Below are 17,506 nucleotides of genomic sequence, written 5' to 3'. Positions count from 1 at the left end.
TTCAATTAAAAGTGAGGGGCAAACAGTCTTCAAATATTCATTATTTAAGCCCAGTAAGCTGTGATAACTTGTGTGTGAGTAACTTAAAATGGCCATTTCTTTTTCCAAACACAGATCATATTTATGCACAAGCACCCCTTCAGGACAGAAAGGATGTTGTAAAGGCTTTGAACCCATCCCCCACCTGGACTGATCGAAAAAAAAAACCTGAAAAACCTTTGAACTTTTCCAAAATTTTTGCCAAAGTGTAAGCTCTTCAGAAAATAATTAGGTACCATCAATCAACAAAGCATTCATCTGCTGTTCTTTACTTTACTATGACATAGTATAGCATGTTGGTAGTTTGACTCCAGTAGCAAAGCCCATTGCCAACAGGGGAAGCCTTTTACTACTGTATGATGAAGCCTCAAAGAATATAACTTAAGTACTGTAGCTCAGTAATGCGACCACATGCTGCTGACACATTGTCCACATTTGTAAAGCTGTAGGGCTAACACACCTTTGGGTCTTCTGGTAATTGCGAATCCTCTCCTCTACCAAAGACTTTCTCCACTGCAGTCTGGATGTCATACTTCGAGTCAAAGGCAATCTGGACCATTTTGCCGACTGTGTTGCCATGAGAGACATCAACATTCATATGAACACTCAAAAGCTTCCGATCATCACATTCTAATGAGAGGAGAGACAGAGAAAGGTTATTTCACTCAAGAATTTCAACAAAATTATGGAAGATCTGTTGAACAGTAAACATTTTGTAAAATACCTTAAAGGGCCCCAGATCATAAAAGACCAAATTTTATTCATGTTTATAAATAAAAGACTTCAATTAGGTATGTAAACACTGGTAACATTTCAAAATGTCCATATACTGAAATTAAGCTGCAAAAACAGCTTGTTTGAAATTTGTAATGTCACAAAACCGAAGCATTTTCACATATCCACATATTTAGCCGACAGGGGTTAAGTCCCACTCACTCATGCTTAAGTTATAAGGAGTGTTTCAGCATAGATTGCTTTTTGAATGATACACAATACAGGGCAGCCAATCACAACAGTGCTCATGTACATGTCAGTCTTCAAGACACAATAACAGAAACATGACTGATTTTGGTACATAATCATTATAAGTGAGTGGACCTCATGGGGATGAATTGAGACTCACCTCGAAGGCTGTATGTGCAGAGAGCTTCTTTAGGAAGATGAATAAGTTCCCACAGAGTTCCCTAATATATGAGAAACAAAACAATACAGATCTGTTCCATAATGAACAAAGAACAAATATTAAGATCAGTGTATTCCCATATATTACTCCCTTCCAGTGTTCACAAATAAGTAAACACCATAGATAGATACCCAGAGTCCAAAAAAGACCTCATAATTGGAAATTCATAAAAATACACAAAGAGTGTTTCAAAGTTATAACTCTGTAAATTTGCTATAAATAAAAATATTTTAGGCCTAGTGGCTTGGATTTGGCTGGGTGAAGTACTTTGCAAGTTTTTGATCTAACATGTAGACAACTTGTTTGGATCTGAACACACCTCTGGGTCGTGCACAAAGAAGCTGATGCAGGATGTCCCAACATTGAAGTCCACCCAGAACTCCTTCAGAAGCTCATCCTCAGGTTTAAACAACTATGCAATACAAAATGGAGGTCATGAAGGACACTGGAGCCACATGAAATGTACAATTTATTTTTTTTTACAAAATGTAAAATGCTTTCGGTATACACACTGTTCTGTACATCACTGGTCATCTAATTTCCCACCTTCATGCTTACCTCAGTAAAGTCCAGAAATGCCCTAGTGCACGGAAATGAAAAAACTCTGCATGTTAGAGAGATGGAAAACGTCACATTCACAAAAAACAATTTAGGTTATAGAATACAACTTCACTGTATATTGAATAGATTATACTGTACTAGTAATATGCAGGTACCTTCTCGAGTCTCCAAAATAGCTGTTGAGTTCATTTAGAAATATCCTACAGTCCTTTACACAAAGGCAATAAAAGATAAAGGAGAAATACAAAAAGTCATTCATACTACATTCTGAATTTCACCATCATTCTTCTTAAAACAAGGGTTTGTGGCTGTATGAACATACCGTTTCAAACTCTTTGACCCTTATTGCTGTGAAAGTGGATGCAAAGCTTCTATAGTTAAACCACTTGCCAACCAATTCTTCCCTCAGTTTCTTTGGAGTCATTCGACAGAGTGCCTCAGATACGGCCACCTGCATTTCATAATCTTCACAGCAGCAACAGCATAATGTACATTCTTATTGACTGTATATACACACATAACGACCAGTATCATTTAACTCGCGCACAGGTTGCATAAGCTGTAAGTGTTGATGAAATGAAATACGAGTCAATGACAAACAAGGTTTTAAAAATTATCATGTAAAATATTCTTATTAAAAAGGATATGATTCATTTTGTATCTACAAGAATCTACTGAATGTACTGATATTTGTTTCTTAGCTTTTATAATGGTACGCATTCATTTTTATCATTTTGCCCCCCCGAAAATGTCATTAAATAATTATTTTATGGGGAAAACAATGGATTAGGGCACAAAAAGCATGTCATGCCCATAAGCCATATAAGTGGCAATTAAACTGAGGCTTACTTAGCCAAAACACATGGAAATGTTGACTTACCACCAACATCTACTATCACCTTAGCAAACTCCTCGCTGAAAGAAACAACCAGCACAAGAAGTCTCACTAAAATGAGAAACTGAAAACATGGTACTGTGTAAAAGTAGTAAGGCTATTGAAGCTGTAGGGTAAACTTTATTCCACTGGGAGGCAGCATGTTTGCTTATACTTGCTTAAGACTACTTAGAGGATAAAACACCTCTATCATATTCCAAATGTATCTATCTAGACAGTTTAAATCAAGATGAGTAATATTGATTTGGCTGACTGTCACTTTAGCAACAAAATACTGTAGGCCAAATTAACAGAGACAATTAACGAATAGAAAACAGTCAAATAAAGTGACTTACAGCAGAAAGTTATGATCATCAGACTGACAGATCTTTCTCCGAAACTCTTTGGAAGAATTGTCCAACATTGAGTTTATGGTCTTAATCGCCTGTTGGGGCAGGTCAATAGAAACCAAGATTTAATTTTCAAATCTTAATCTGGTCAATTCAGAAGCAACTAAGGCAATACATTTGGATTTATATATTTGTTTCCCAAAGATTCTCTCTCTCATACCTCCAGCCGCAGACCAAATTTCACTTCTTGGTCAATCACAACAGCGCCAAACCTCAGCAGAAGTACTTCCAGAATCTTACCGTTGTCTGCCACATACACAATCGTAAATAATCTTCATCATGTACAATGCATCCACTAAAAATAATGCTGTGACTGAAATCTCAGTAAGGCCCACCTTCAACATCACTCTGGCAAAGACTCTGAAAGAGAAAGATGATGAAGTCAAAGTAGCAGTGCTGATGACATCCTGAACGGAATGTACAAAACTAAGTAGCTGAGAACAATCAGGATTTGATGACTAAATTGGAAACAGTTCTACTTCAAGGCATTACCATGGACACTTCATAGAAGACTTCCATGAGCTGCACCGGGCCCTTGGAGGCTTTCTGCTGCATCTTCAGATGTTCAGAGACCCTTTCAAACCAATTCAGCATGTGTAATTCAAAAAGAAGATAAAGCATGGTTGAAGACAACAGATTAGTCCTACTACTTTTCTACTGCTCTATTTTTCAATTATTTAACTCTAAGGGATCACTGAACTGGCCTGCCAAAGCCCATTCCAAGAGCATGAAAACTAGGCATAGGGGAACTGTCTAACTTAAAACTTAGGACAAGGAGTTTTAAAAAGTATATGGTTTCATGCAACAGAGGAAATATTATACTATCTACACACTTTTATCCAAATTTGTGTATTGTTCTTTTAACCAAAATTACATATTTATTGAGTGTGCAGTGATTCCACCTTTTTCTTGAGATAAAACCCTAAATCTTTAAGGTTTAGTAAGTGTATTTGTAGTTATTTAGTAACTGCACAACGCTGAGGAATAATGAAATCAGTGGGGAGAAATGGAGGGATAAAAAAAAAAGGATAGATGGCATAGACAGACCAGCACCATCAAGTATGAAATACAATGATATGCGCATCATTTACATTTTTTAACCACTTGAGGTGGACAGTCCATAAAGGGGAATTCCGCCAATTTTTAAAAGTCTGCCTACTTTAGTTGTTGACATGTGTAATGCTCCATTTTTGAGAAATGTACCGACTCAGATTTCTTTACAGTGGTGGTGATAGGAACCAGGGATCATGATGTGTACAATACAAATATAGCCATTTTATTTACCATCCAAAACCTTCAGTGAACATACATGTGTCTTCTGAGTTTTACATACAATAATGGTAAAAGATGGGTAAATGTGAAATGTCTTTGCCATACAGTTCTCTTCATGTACCTATTCACACCATGTGTATTTAAAAAATGTTTTAGGCCAAAACATAACAATTTTGTGTAATAACTGACTGTGAGGGTGCTTTAAGAAGCATTAAACTCTTCAGATGTCTGGTTCCCATCACCACCACTGTAAACAATTATGGCTTCTTTTTAAAATCAGTGGAGTTCCTCTTTAACCATCTATGTCTGGATCTGGACTATGCTGAAGTAGTTTGAGGGCCGGATGGAAGACATGTAAAAAGGCTACGAGGCAAATAAAAAGAGGACACTTATCTTTATGACGACACCTTGATGGACAAGTATGTTGATGCAGTCTTTGTCTTTGGAGATGATTTGTTCAAAGGCTCGCAGTATGAGTGTAACATTTTTGAATTCATTTTTCTGTAGTTCCTGTGAAGAGAAACATGAGATGTGTCCCAAAAAACACCTCACAGAAACAAACCTCATATGACTAACAGTTTAAAAGAATGGTTCGGCAAAAAAAAATCAAGTGTACACAGTCTTTTCATAAACCCACATGTAGTGGGCTGGCCAAGACATGTCTGGCGTTATTGGGTGACGTGACTTTTTAGCTACATTAGCCTCGTAGCTCCACTGCAAACTGAAAAGAGCATAATACACGATACATATGTCTCGGCTAATGGATCACAATGGATTTTTCACCAAGTAATTTATTTACCCATGAGATTCACTGGGCATCTAAAGCTTATAGGCCCACTTCGTGTTTGTAAGTAAATCGCCTGGACAGTTCAGTGATCACTATCAAACGCGGCGAGTCTGTGTGAATTTTACCAAACAGGCAAAACGAACGGTTCACTTCCCAGCAGGATAATGCATTAAGCCTTCATGAAAAGAAGTCTTGCATGGCCTTGCTTGGCCTAAGGCACAGCGTCGTCTGCCTCGTGGTAGATGGAGACACAGCGCCACACGTTGGCCACAGCTGAAATCTTCAATTCCTCTGACTACTGTCCTCCTGTCGCGGATAATAAAACCTTATTTTGTCTACGGTACAACACAGACAGTGTTTTACTAGAACAAAACAAGACGAAACTAGAACTAGACGCCTGTCGCCGTTTATTGAACTCGCTAGAACGAGCCCACTTGTTCAAGACATGCCAGCTGACCAAATAAGAAGAGTTTTTTTGGTTTAGCTTGTGAAAAAGAAAACAAAAAACGTTTAACCTACTCGTACTGTTCAATAGGAAAAAAAACAATAGAAAACGCAGGAGCAGATGTTGACTTTAGCCTTAACCAATTACCTAACATTTTAGTGCCTATTAAAGACAGAGCTGTTTTGTCTCCACCCGTGGCCAGACATAGTTAAGTCTCGCTTGCGATTGAAAGCTACTTGCCAGTCTTTGGGAAGGAGGCGGGACTCGGAAAACAGGTGGGATTAGTAATAAGTGACTGGGAGACCTGCGAGCTCTCTGTTGCTTCTCCAATAGGCCAATTAGGGAACATGAGCAGTGTGAACAAAAGCCAAGGAAGAGCTTGTTTACGCGTGTCACACTGGTTTAAAAATAAATCAATAAATAAACTTTAAAAAGAGTGCCTGCATTCATCTATAAGATGATTGCACAGTGTCCATGCAACAACATTTACTTAAAATATGCAATCAAACATGCAGCCTACATACACGTGGACGATAAAAATAAGTCTACAGATAAACAGCGGCGTCTTTAAATCAGATACCCTGCTTGCAACTTCGTCCAGCCGGTCGACCAGAGATGTGGAAGATTTCTCCTCAAGAATAACCATAACGGCCGAGAGAACATTGTTACTGAAGAATGCATCCTCTAGTCTTTTTGCAAGCTGCGTAAACAAACAAAAAAGTTAAACGCATTCAAATAAATCTGCATGAGATTATAAAAGATTTGTTTTGCTCTTAGAATGAAGAGTTCAGCAGTGTCTGCTCATTTGTTTCGCTAATAATCTACAAACAGAAATCACCGGTAGGTTTGTTTAGCCGTTTATACAGACAAAAACACATTTACGTGATAGAATTTGTTGTCAAAATAAACTTACATTCATTTCTGACGTGCGAGCTCTGAGCAGGCGGACTGACACAGCTGCGCCCCATTAGCAGATAGCCGCGCGAGCTGAAGATCTCTCTCTCTCACACACACACTGCTCCTCACTTCACCTTTTCACGTGCACACTTTCACTGTGTTTTTCGGTTGTTTTTTTCACAGGGTCATTTTTGGTCTAATTTCATTCTGAAACCTGCAAAGCGCGAGTTCCTTCAGTTTAATCTGCAGAGAGCGGGTCTGCCGGACACTGATTGTTGATTCCGAACACCTGCATGAAACCTGCACTAAAGGGCTGCGAGCAGAAGATGACTACACTGAAAAAAAATCAGTTAGAGCATTCGGTTCATTTTTTACAGATTTTAACCAGAATACAGATGGGCAAATAATATATAAAAATAAAGCAATAATAATAATAATCATCATCATCGTCATCATCATCATAACCATAATTATCATTTGTTGTCATCATTATCATTATAAATTATTATCACTCACTACAACTAATATCATCGTCATTGTTTGTTGTCATTATTAGCATCATTTATTATCATTATAAATTATTACTGCTATATCCAATATTTCTATTACTACTAATAATATTTGTACTTTTTTTTTAATAATAATAATAATAACAATAATAAAAGCACCTTGTTGTTATCATAATCAGTATTAATGATTATTATTACGACTACTTCAGCAACAACTGCTACTACTGCTTTTTTAATGTATTTATTTTTAACAAGAAACTACTGAACTACAACGATTCTGATTGGCGTTTCTCCACTGTAAGACTGTGGTGCAGGCCAGGTTTCATCTCTGACCGGGAAACTGACCCATAGTTTTCTGTTTGTAATGGCCTGCATATCAGTGCAAATGAAGGACGCGTCTTTATGAGCAGGTGGTTTATAGACGGCTGAAGGAATGAGGACAGAGACGTGTTTCTGAATCACTGCACATGAGAACCTACCAGACTAACCTCATAAAAGAACAACAGAGCAGAAGCAGCTGAGCAGACCGGGTTTCTTTACGTCTTTATCTAGAACATAATGTCTACGAGAACAAGATGTTGATCGTTATCTGCAGAGAGGATTGGAATAAATCCACCATCCCAATATTCGTCTTCTCAAATCTTGAGCTTCTCCAGATATATCACACTGAATGAAATGTTAATTTACTTTAATTCATTTTTATAAAAAAGCCTAAATATGTATAAATCTGCTGTGAACTAATTTCTCTTTATCTGTAAATACGCTTCACTTTAGACAAAACAGTCCGGAAAAATTAGGTAAGTAAGTAAGTAAGTAAATAAATAAATAAATAAATAAATAGGGGTGACACAAGCGACTGCTGAAACTCAAAGGGATACATACAAGTGCTTTATCAACGTCATGGCGGAGAGGAGAGCAGGTGGGCTGAAACTGAAGTGTCTGCTGTTTACGGTGCGAGCTGCGTTTTGTTTAGTGTCAGCACTGCTGAAAGGCGTTGGGTTTCCACATCACACCTGATGACCTCCAGCAAACCCTTCAGCCTGGACCGCACCGGCCCGGTGAGTCTTCCTTTTGCTGAGACTCTCTCAGACATTTCTGCTGACACCTGAAGGCCTGCGTGGGATTCTCAACGGTCAGCTCTGATTTTTGACACTGATATTTTGAAACTGCAGGCATCAGGATAAACGCTTGGCTGGGCGCTGATGCCACTGACCCCTCAGCAGCCAGGCTCGTTTTGTTGTCCTTCAATTTAGGAACTAAAAAATGCGTTTTTGGAATAGCTCTGAGCCATGTCTGTTTTGGTTTCCTCTGTCTGAGGAGTAACCGAGCAGTGGCGCAAAAATGCAATTAGCATAATCGCGCTAAAGGCGAAGTGCGCCGTACGTTTTGTGTTGTTCAGAAGGAAAGTGAAGCTGCATTGGCCCTGCCTTCTCTCTCTCTCTCTCTCTCTCTCTCTCACTCTCTCTCTCTCTCTCTCTCTCTCTCTCTCTCTCTCTAGTCTACACCCACCTCAGCTCCTACCTGAGCTCATTCGGCACCGCCCAGCTCTCAGAGCGCACCTGCGGCACAGCGCACGGTTTTTTGCGCCATGCCTTCAGAAGACTAGGAGCACTGCCTGGACGCTACTGGACAATATTATGTGGACAGTTTTCACTCAGTCCATTTCGAATTCAAGCCTGTGTCGGTTGATGATTGCTATGTTTCGGAGCTGAATTCAAACAGGCGCCTGACACGAGCTCTGAACGCTTCAGTTTTTGCGCAAAATGTCCAAACAGGCAGATCAGTTTGACAGCTCGGACTGTGTGTGCTCGTTCGGAATGAAGCTCACGTGGGACATCAACGACCCCAAACTTCCCCAGGTAAATATTTTAAGCCGTATTGACTCACACCGTAACAGCTTCAGTAAATACATGCAGTGATTGAGTCTCTCTGTCAACACGACGCCTCACATACTTCTACCGTTTTCTCCTAAAGGAAACGCAGGGCTAATAATAGGCTATTTTCTTTACGGGAAATATCCAGTGTGTTTTGTATTCAAATGAGGGATTGATGTTCCTCTTTTTCAAGTCCATCTGCCTCTTGCTATTGGACTTTTTATATGACATTACATCATGTACACTGTTAGAAATAAAGGTACTGTACAGGTAAATTTTTCGTTCTTTAAAGTACAAACAGTGTAAATGTACCCTCAAAGGCACAACGGTGGTTGTCAGGTCATGTTGTGTACCTTAAATAAGGTTTTCCCAGGCGGAAAGTGCGTATTTGTACCTTTTCATAACCTAAAGCCTGGAGGCTAGACGGAGTGTGCGGAGTCAACACAACTTAGAAAATGTAATTCCATAATTGTCTTGTGGTACAATTATGTTCCCTGACTAAAGGTACTGGGATGTACCCTTTGAAGGTACCACTCCAGTGACAAGAGGGGTACTGCCCCAGTAACAGTTTTGTACCTTTTTTTCTGAGAGTGTAGCATATGACATATGGCAAACTGTTCATTCTATTGATGAGTAACATCTGCTGTATTCTTTCTAAATGTAAAAATGAGCTGTTGTAAAGTAGGCTAATTCAATTACAAAAGTAAATGATGAGGGAAATTCAGTAAATTAATAGCAGTTCTATAGTGTGTTGTATTACTCAATGATATCTCATCATACTGAATCTGTCCTAGAAAGTGTATAAAACAGACTCTTTTATGACATTCTGGATCAATTTCTTCAATGTTGTCGTTCTTTGTTTGAAGATTTACAATGTCTAAAATCATCAGTGCTAATCAGCAGTGTTTGAGACTTATCTTGTCAATATAAGACATACTGCTACACTGTCAGAAAAAAGGTACAGCGTAAGTACACTTCATTCATCAAAGTAAACAATGCAAATGTACCCTCAAAGGTACAATGATGGTTTTAAGGTTCAACTGTGTACTTTAAATACCTTTTTTCCAGGGGACAGGTGCAAATATATACCTTTCATGTGGGAAAAACTTAAGTTTCCTGGACAGGCATTAAGCCTAGTCCTGCACTACAAAGCAGTCTTAACTGAGATTTTCCATTAAAAGCAAAGTGTAGTACAAGACTAGGGTTAATCCCTGTCTGGTGAACCAGCCCATAGTGTAGAATTGACACATTGAAGTTTCTTTCTCAAAACACAGTCCATTACTTTTGAACACATCTTTGAGTTCAGGACACATATTTTGGTGTTGTAACACAGCCAGAATATTTTATGCAACACAGACAGTGAAGATAATCTAAGTACACATGCTGTGTTAGAGATGTAATTTGTTTGCTATGTGGCTTAACATAAAATATGTTAAAAGAGTGCTAACAATAAATGTATTGGTGATTTACAAATATTTTTTCTAGCTAAAAGGCTAAAAACTTTTAACTAGCAGTTTAATTAACACAGTTTTTTTTGAATACACAGCAATGAATGATGCGGTGATGAATTAACATACAGGCCTAAATGGTTAAATAGGCTACATGATATAGAATGAAGAAGAATATGAAGAATAAAGGTGTAGAACTGTTCTTTGTCACCATGGTATAGATAAACCGCTTTTGGTTCCTCTAAAGAACCGTTCGGCGGACTGTTCCACATTTATGCAAGGGTGAAGAACTTTTTTCAAGTTTAAAGAGCCTCCACAAACAGGTTCCACACCAATTACAGGTTTCTCCTGGAACCATACGTCCAATCAAAGAATTATTTAGAAAGAGTATGCAGTGTTGAATAAGCACTATTGAGTGTTCGAACAAGCCCAAATGGGCACAAATGAACACTTTAATTCTCCACCATACACTGTACAGCCCAGGTACTTTTAGTCCACCAAGAACCAAACAAAGTTCCTCAAAGGTACAACATGGTCCTTTAGATATTAAGAGCTTTAAAAGTACACTACATTCACATCCCCTGGGAGAATGGGGCGTGTTTGTACCTTTTCATCAGTTTATGCAGAAAAACAGAATAAAAGCCAAAGTCAAAAACAGAGTCAGTCAGAGCAACGTAAACATATTACTGTACAATTATGTTCCCTAACTAAAGGTACTGAAAATGTACCCTTGAAGGTACCACCCCAGCGACAGCATCTGCACCTGAAATGTACAGTTTAACACTGTAGGTAATGTGTTCATTCAACGAGGTGTTTAATCCTGTAAGGGTTCAGTGTGCTCTTTGGGACGTGTGTAAAAGTGTCCGTTCTTCTCTTTTTCTTCCTCAGGACACTAAGCAGTTCGACGCCTTCCAGGAGTGGACGGATGGCTACGTGCGCTACATCTACAGCGGGGAGGATAAAAACGCGCAGCGGCACCTGAGCGGCTGGGCCATGCGCAACACCAACAACCACAACTGCCAGATCCTCAAGAAGTCGTGTCTGGGCGTGGTGGTGTGCGCGCGGGGCTGCACGCTGGCAGACGGCACCAAACTGCAGCTGCGGCCCGCCATCTGCGATAAAGCCCGCCAGAAGCAGCAGAGTGAGTCCCAAACATCAGCACATCTCTATTTATTTAGCACTAGTGGGTCTGGTGGGAAACCAGATCGACTTTGTCCATCGTGTCTGAGGCGCAGAGTCTTAACTTTTGTGGGGTCCAAAAGACCACAGAAAATACTTCGATTTTGCGTTCCTTTCTAATTTAATACAATGTTTTACTGAAATGATCAGCATACCAATTTGAGTGAAAAGAAGAATCCCAGAATGTTTACATTCTTTTCAAAAATTCGTAGTATTTGGTGTGTGTCCCCTTTTAACGACAGTGTGCACTCAAGCTGGCATGAACTTGTGCAAAAGCCTCTGATCAATAGATCGAATCCACCAGAGATTTATCTGAGCATGTGTTTCAAATGGACGGAATAAGATTAAAAATAAGTTATGACCGTTTTGTACAAAGGCCTTTACACGAGTTTCACAAATGTGCTCCCGTTTGAGCAGCGACCTAGAAATAGTGCAGAATTTCAAATATTTCTTCATTTTATCGTCCAAACTTTCCTTTGTTTTACATTTTGCAAGATCTTAAACCTTTCAGTTGTTTATTTGGTGGTCTCAGACTCAGACATTTTATATATATTTATATTCAGTTAAATAATGACTCAAGTTGAAGTAAAAATAGCCTCCCTAAATGAAAACGGAGTAAAATGAATATACGTCAGAAGAGTCTGCACTGCACTGGAACTGAATAAAAAGTACACTATTTTCCTCATAAATATACTTAAGAAACTATCATTTGAAAATTGGAAAAACGTAATTCATTGCATTACACTTAGTAAATTTAAGCGCTTACTACACACGTATACGTCTATGTGTCCAGTCAAGACGACACATTTTGCGCTACTTTAAACATTTAGGCCCATTTAACTCAGTATGTCACAAAATCTGTTAAAATAGACGAGTCTCATTTTTCCTGTACTCACATTTCCTGAGAAAGATGTGCAGTTAGTTGAAACGCTAGGTAGATTTTCGCTAAAGCGCAGTAAACTCAGCTGTGTAGCTTTGCCTCGATCTTTTAAAAACAACGATGAACGAAATAAAAGTATTTAATTAAAACGTTCTTTATATAATTGTTTGTGACTTCACCTCCCTTGATTGGCCAGTGCTGCTCAGATTAAGGCCGTGTCTGAAGTGTAATAAACGCTGCCTGCTTAGACAGGAGGGCACTCAGTCATGTCTGAATCTAATGTTTGTATAAAACGCTTTTGCTGAGGTTCCTCAGTTCGGGCGGTTTTTTGAAGGCAGTGTAGATTTATCATTTGCTGTCCTAAAAATACCATAATCCTCCGTGTCAGGACCGATGCGCTTAGGAAAACATAGCAGAAGACACCAGCACTGATACAGTGAAGGAGAAAGACTGATTTGTGTACAAATAAAAAATCCTTTCTGGCTGTAAAAGGTTCAGCATGCTAGCCTTCTTGAAAGACTTTTTTTCAGGGTAAGAAAAGCTATAACGACTAACGCTAACGTCTGTCGGTATCTTGATAACAACTTGACGTATCAAAGGCGATGCGGCTGCAGGTACCTTCATCACACCGCTGCTGCCTTGAGAGACAGCTGCCTTCAGTTTCGGACACAGCCAACATTATTATCTGTGTCTTGTTATTATGAACCATAGTTTCAATAAACTCGAAGTCTTTCGTACATAAATGTCTTGCTATGAGTTTGGTTCATTTAAGCTGTTATATGTAAAATAATGTTAATTGTGGTATTAAACGACTGAAAAGCTGATGGAAATAAGCTCACTAATGACTAATTTACTCTGACTGTAAGATCACGGCTTTATAACGAATGTGGTGATTCTTTTCTCATCGTCAGAAAAACTGTGTCCAAACTGCAGCTCAGCTCTTGAGCTCGTGCCGTGTCGAGGACATAGCGGCTATCCCGTTACCAACTTCTGGAGAGTGGACGGCAAGGCCATCTTTTTCCAGGTGGGTGTCCTGTTTAGCCCACTGCATATCTGAAAAATATCAACATTTTGGTGCTCTCTCTTATAGTCTAAAATTCCCAGATGAAATCTGTATGTGTGTGTGTTGTTGTCAGAATATTCTAACAGTCCCCTTTCGGTAGGTCTGATGTTAAAAAAAGTCTATAGGTCTGAGATAAAAAAATACATAAATATAAAATAAAAAGACAAATAATTATCTTACAAAGTTGTGACAAAATATAACGTTTAAAGTAATTGTTTACATTATGTTTATTGCAGGCTCTATTAGTTGATTGGGAGTTTCATTTCATTTGATCACATGAACGTGACTTTCAAACTAATAAATTATCTTTTTATAGGTACATTTGCTGGAGATTTTTAATGACAATGATTTTTTATGGCAAGATCGTGAAAAAAAAATCCCAAACTTTTAAGTTCTGTTAATTGTGTAAGCTGTATTATTTGATTGTTTAGTTCGAGTGTCACGTGCTCAATTTCATTTTGGGCACGTCATTACATCAACGTGCCTAATTAGTGACTATAAAACAAACAAAAGAAAAATTTTATTTGTCTGCATATTGGAAAATTAAAAAAAAATAAAAAACGAATTAAAACGACAATTGAATGTCTCACTAAGGAAGTAGTAAATAAAAATATCCCAACCTTTTTAAAATAAATAAATGAAAAATAAATTCTATCAGTAGGGTAGATTATGGCTGCATCCAAAACCATACACTACCAAATTAAACAGTATGTCAAAAACACCAATAGAAGGCTATTCAGTAGTTTAGTATGTGTCGTATAGTAGTATGTGGTTTATATTATCTGATGGCAGTTTTTGGCTGGAGTGTCACGTGCTCATTTTCATTTTGGGCACCTGATAACATCAGTGTGCCTAATTAGTGACTGTCATGCTTAAAAATGACCTTTTTTATGTGTACAAATGGGAGATTTTAAAAAATAAAAACAAAGTAAAATGTCTTACTGATGAAGTTGTGAATAAAAAATATTCAACCTTTTTAAAATAAAAATATTAAAAATAAATTCTGTTTATTGTGGTAGACTGTATTATCAATGGCAGTGTTTGGCTGGAGTGCCACACGCTCATTTCCATTTTGGGCACGTGATCATGTGAACATGCCTAATTAGACATTCTGAAACTACAAACGGCATCATAAATTACAGTATCAGTTTCAAATTGGCTTAACAGCTCACTTTCAGGCTGTATAGGTGTATGCATGATACAGTGAATAGATAAAAATGCAAACAGTGTATGTTTCATGGTTTGACGTGTGTTTCAGGCTAAAGGTGTACACGACCACCCTAGACCTGAGAGCAAGTCAGAGACAGAGGCAAGGAGGAGCGCAGTAAAGAGAAGGATGTCCTCCCCTCACTTCACTCAGAAAAGAAGACTCATGGAGCCAGAGGTACAATACATTTATTGTATTTCTTGTATACTTAATTGTATTTCTAAATTAGTGTGAACATGGTTGTGTGAGCATAAGAATACCAAACGACCATTTGCTCAGGAGGTGAGTAAACCTAGTAAAGTTATATGGTAGCATAGATGCTCAACAGCATACAGTGCTCTTTCCCCAAAAAAATTATTATCTAAAATATTCCGCTGTCTGTAGTATCATATTCTTAGTACACAATATTAGTACACAATTCTAGAGTCCTTGACTCGGAGCAGATCAGAATGAAACTGGAACTTCCTGTCTATTTCTGCTGTGCCATAACAACCAGCCACCATCAACACATTCATCACACAAATATTTACTGTAAACATGTTTCAAATGCTGACTGTGCTGTGACCAGTTGCTTTACTTACGTTAAGGAAATAAAAATGCACAAATGCAAAGAAGGTCAGCACCAGCCTTTAAACATTTAAAGAAAAAAAAGATTAGAACTCATACATGTTAATTGTTAAAGTTAAGAACCTAATGTTAAAGGAATAGTTACATGAAAAAAGGAATTCACACAATTTGACCAGTACCCCAAACATGAATGACTGACCAAGATGTGTTTGTTGTCTGAAGTTTGCCTTTTTAATTTTGCAGTCAAGCTCAATCAAGTCAGATTTTACGTGACATAGACTTTCATTACTTTTTATCTATATTAGCCTTCATAACTTTGGTGCAAAATTAAAGAAGGAAACTTTGGACATAAAACATTTAGACTGATCACCTAAGTTCGGCAGATGGGTCAAATTGTGTAAATCTGATTCATCAATGAACCATTGCTCAAAATTTTTGAACCAGTGTTTTTGGCTGTGTTCCACTGTACATTCCTGATAGTGGTGCTATTTTATGTAAGAACCTATTTTTCTAAAGTTTCATATATTTATTATCTATATATTAAATAGTGTTTGTAGGTAGTTTTCTTCTATGGCTAAGACCATATAATGCCATATATACCGTTTCCATATAGTCACTGTAAAAAGGAAAAAACAGAACAGTAACTTTACAGGGAAGGGCAAGATGTTCTCAGCATTTAATGCAAGTGAATGTGTTACTTTAAATACAGTCTTTTTACAATCATTTTTATTGATCCATGATGAAAATTTCAGACTATGTAAGCAGTTGCCGTATTAAAATGATGTAAAATAAAAATGGAGACGTATTTTGGGACAGTGATGATATTTAATGGAAGTGTTCATTTAAACATATATTGACCAACTAAAATACCTTTGTACAGGATTTTTTCTGATGTGCCCTGTATCTCTACCTGTAAGAGATGTTAAATTAAACCTCTATGAGCAATGAAGCTGTATCTCTATCTGAAGAGGCTTTGTGGCCTAATGAACCTTCTTCTGCTTCTTCTCAGCCTGGCCGCTTCCACGACATGCCTTTCCCGAACATCCACCAGTTGACCATGGAGGCGCCGGACCGCTTCAGCATCATCGCTGAGTCTAACTTTCCTATCCAGACGCAGCACTATCCGCCATTCCAGAACCCTGAGAACCCCTACAAGTTCCCCTATGATGCCCATGGTGCTGCCACCATGGCTGACACTCCAAGCCCATTGCAGAAACCTGCTAACCACCGGCTGTACATGGCTCGGCCACCTTGTGGATACGACTTTGCGGTTCCGGGCTACCTGGGCTCTAGCCCTTACCCCACAGCACTGTATAAGGACCCTGCCAGCCCTCAGAGTGAGGCTGAACTCAACAAAAGCACCCCTGGCCTGAGCACGACGCCACAGCTTCCGCACCAAGACAGGTCTTTCCCAGATGCCACTGCCAAGCATCACAGCTGGAAGCAAATCTTAGGCAAAGGGCCATACGGGGAAAGAGGGGAATACCCTCAGCTTCCGGCCAATGCCAACCACTACTACAACAGCGAGTACCCATGCAGGTACACAGGACCTGCCCCTACCACCCCTACAGCCCTCCAGACCATCATAACCACCACCACTAAAGTGTCTTACCAACCCTGCCCCAAGCCTTCTGTGGTGAAATACGGGGAAAACATATACGACGTGAAGGGCCTGTCTAACTGTAACACTCTTCTTGAGGAGTCTTCACCCACTTCCTACTCTGACCTGAAGATTCCTGAAGATTCTGGGGTGATCAAAACGGCCCTGTCCTACCAGGACGCGCTCCCTGCCAAAATCGAAAGGGCAGAGAACTTTGAGGGCTACCGCTACAGCAGCTACAGTTCCAACAGCTATCCTGAGAGAGTGACACATCCGTACAGGTACGAGGGCGGAGAGTACTGATTCAAAGCTATTAGTGCCAAGCAAGTCATCAAGAGAAAGGAGACCAGAGGGTGAGAAAGTTTTACCGAAAGGAGCCAAAGATTGTTTTCCTGATCGTATCTCAATGGGCCAAAGAACATTAGGGTGAAAACAAACAATGATTTTCACACTTCACACCTTCAGTTCTGTAAATATGTGTACTTATTTATAAGCAGTATTTGAGCTTTAGAACTATTGAAATGTTGTAGCTGAAAAGATATTCTTGTAGACGCCTGATCCGTATCTGATGAAATCTGCAGAACAAGACATTTCAGGATATTTTTAACTTGTGTGTTAAAGCCAAAGTTGGTTATAGCTGTTGTCTGTGGGGGGAAAAAAACAGAAATTTAATTTTTTGTTTGTAAATTAAGAGTGGATGTAAGAATCATG

The 17,506-nt window shown here is 38.8% G+C and overlaps 2 protein-coding genes across 2 annotated transcripts in view; one reads left to right on the top strand and one right to left on the bottom strand.

The window, feature by feature from the left end:
* Positions 1-8,567, bottom strand: part of sycp2l (synaptonemal complex protein 2-like) — a 23,930-nt gene extending 15,363 nt beyond the window's left edge. Inside the window, exons 1-15 of the mRNA XM_036560624.1 lie at positions 8,537-8,567; positions 7,323-7,402; positions 6,152-6,271; positions 4,733-4,849; positions 3,560-3,661; positions 3,403-3,427; positions 3,228-3,313; positions 3,014-3,102; positions 2,664-2,698; positions 2,106-2,248; positions 1,939-1,991; positions 1,781-1,826; positions 1,542-1,634; positions 1,163-1,223; positions 500-669 (exon numbers count right to left, since the gene is read on the bottom strand). Of these exons, the coding sequence (XP_036416517.1) occupies positions 500-669; positions 1,163-1,223; positions 1,542-1,634; positions 1,781-1,826; positions 1,939-1,991; positions 2,106-2,248; positions 2,664-2,698; positions 3,014-3,102; positions 3,228-3,313; positions 3,403-3,427; positions 3,560-3,661; positions 4,733-4,849; positions 6,152-6,271; positions 7,323-7,402; positions 8,537-8,567 (1,251 nt within the window). The remainder of the gene's footprint in view (positions 1-499; positions 670-1,162; positions 1,224-1,541; positions 1,635-1,780; positions 1,827-1,938; positions 1,992-2,105; positions 2,249-2,663; positions 2,699-3,013; positions 3,103-3,227; positions 3,314-3,402; positions 3,428-3,559; positions 3,662-4,732; positions 4,850-6,151; positions 6,272-7,322; positions 7,403-8,536) is intronic.
* On the top strand, positions 8,521-17,506 carry gcm2 (glial cells missing transcription factor 2). The gene is made up of 5 exons (XM_036560705.1): positions 8,521-8,836; positions 11,188-11,440; positions 13,270-13,382; positions 14,680-14,805; positions 16,205-17,506. Exons 1-5 carry the CDS (start codon positions 8,741-8,743, stop codon positions 17,096-17,098), a joined length of 1,482 nt encoding a protein of 493 aa, XP_036416598.1. The 5' UTR covers positions 8,521-8,740; the 3' UTR covers positions 17,099-17,506.

The sequence above is a fragment of the Colossoma macropomum genome, unplaced genomic scaffold, assembly GCF_904425465.1.
Source record: "Colossoma macropomum unplaced genomic scaffold, Colossoma_macropomum, whole genome shotgun sequence".
Taxonomy (NCBI): domain Eukaryota; kingdom Metazoa; phylum Chordata; class Actinopteri; order Characiformes; family Serrasalmidae; genus Colossoma; species Colossoma macropomum.
This window is presented reverse-complemented; position numbering and strand designations above follow the sequence as displayed.